A 1,795-nucleotide genomic window follows, 5' to 3' on the forward strand; every position below is an offset into this window, starting at 1 on the left:
CACATCTCATTCCAACTGTGCTCGCGTGTGCGCGCACAGTGTGCAAGCACTAGTGCGGGCAGCTCCATCCTGTGAGATTTCTCCCGTTTTGCCATTTTTTCAAAATCCATTTTTAATTGTACTGAAATAAAAATAAAATTTAAATAAAATTAAATAAAACTAATTAGAAATAAAATTTTAAATAAAATCAAAATAATTAAAATTCGGCGTAATTCATGAATTACGATAATAATTTGCAGAGTAAATTAAATGAGTTTAATACGGCTTAAAGGCCTGAATAAATAAGGTTTTTTTTCAAATCAATTATGCATAGTGATTGGAAGGATGTTACAACCATAGTCTTTACTTCGAAGATATAGCGTCATTATCTGTATGGTAAGACATTTGAAATTTATATTGGCCATATAAGTTTGAAGTATATATTTTTGCAAAGAGAACTAAATATGAGACAGAAATGTTAGATGGACCTCCTGAAGGATTATGACTGCAAGATCATCTACCACCCCAGTAGAGGTAATGTGGTTGCTGATGCATTGAGCCGAAAGGAGTCCACTTTATTGGCCCAGAAAATGGCCTTCAGTTGGAAACCAGTTGATGCAATGCAGGCACTCTGCCTTAACCATTATGGCAATGGAGCCTACCTCACCTAGATCTGAGCTTTGCTTAATCTTTTCATGAAGATTTGGGAAGCTCAATCCACTAGCCTAGAAATAACCAAAAATCTAAATAAGTTTACTTTTGATGAATTTTTTTATTTTATGCCCATCGATAATGGATTATGTCGTTTATCAGATCATATTTGGGTCCCTAACACTGTCAAGACAGATGTTCTCAAGGCCGGTTATGCCTCTAAGTTATCCATCCACCCCGAAAGTTCCAAAATGTATCGGGACCTGAGGCATCAATATTGGTGGCCTGAAATGAAGAAAGACATTGTTGACTATGTCTCCTGATACCTTATGTCATACCCTGATGCTCGATATGAGATGCAATTCCTACTCATGTAATTTTCATGCAATGGGCCCACTAAATATATATATACACATATCAAAATTTATCATACAATCTAGTATCCCATGTGATATATACAGTAATTATATATATAAAACATGAGGTCAAGATTTAGATTTTAATAAAACATAATAGAAATTTCTTGAATATACACAAAATATACAATATAGGAACCCTTTTTACAGGTTCTACATATCTCGCAGCGGTTTTGATTCTTCTTTCTCATCTAAAAAATATCAGGATGAAATTTAATAAGTTTCACCAACTCAATAAATATTCCTATCATCAAAACCCATATAAGATTTCATGCAAAACATACAGTTTGAGACAAATGCAATAGTTTAACAAAACAAAATGAAAATTTCTCAAATATGCACAAAATATACAATATAGGAACCCTTTTTATAGGTTCTACACATCTAGCAGCAGTTTTAATTCTTCTTTCTCATCTAAAAAATATCAAGGTGAAATTTAATGAGCTTCAGCAACTCAATAAATATTTCTGTCATCTCAACCCATATAAGATTTCATGCAAAACATACAGTATGAGACAAATGCAATAGTGATGTTTCAATGTAAAATTCATTTATTATTTTCACCACTCCACATGTTTCTGATCGAATTTCTGAATTCTCTCGAATATCATATATATACCTCAAATGTATATCCACATACTCTCGAATATCAATCATTATCTCGAAACATAATTACATACACACGAAAAATCACACATACACTTGGAAGGTCATTTCTAAGGTTTTATCGCGGGATGATGTTTATGTCA

The 1,795-nt window shown here is 32.7% G+C and overlaps 1 protein-coding gene across 1 annotated transcript; it reads left to right on the forward strand.

Annotated features, from left to right (window-relative positions):
• The first annotated feature begins 461 nt into the window (after positions 1 to 461).
• Positions 462 to 953, forward strand: LOC148255899 (uncharacterized). Its single transcript, XM_088220520.1, has 2 exons — positions 462 to 605; positions 681 to 953. The coding sequence occupies exons 1-2, from the start codon at positions 462 to 464 to the stop codon at positions 951 to 953; spliced, it is 417 nt and encodes a 138-aa protein (XP_088076646.1).
• Positions 954 to 1,795: the final 842 nt, after the last annotated feature.

The sequence above is a fragment of the Carica papaya genome, chromosome 5 (genome assembly GCF_054855325.1).
Source record: "Carica papaya isolate Zhongbai chromosome 5, ASM5485532v1, whole genome shotgun sequence".
Classification (NCBI taxonomy): domain Eukaryota; kingdom Viridiplantae; phylum Streptophyta; class Magnoliopsida; order Brassicales; family Caricaceae; genus Carica; species Carica papaya.

Bases quoted from the DNA above. Each gene is read 5' to 3' on its own strand.
- LOC148255899 (XM_088220520.1), top strand. From the start codon at position 462: ATGGACCTCCTGAAGGATTATGACTGCAAGATCATCTACCACCCCAGT. The intron at 606-680 runs GCACTCTGCCTT...CTTTTCATGAAG, and splicing joins AACCAGTTGATGCAATGCAG to ATTTGGGAAGCTCAATCCAC.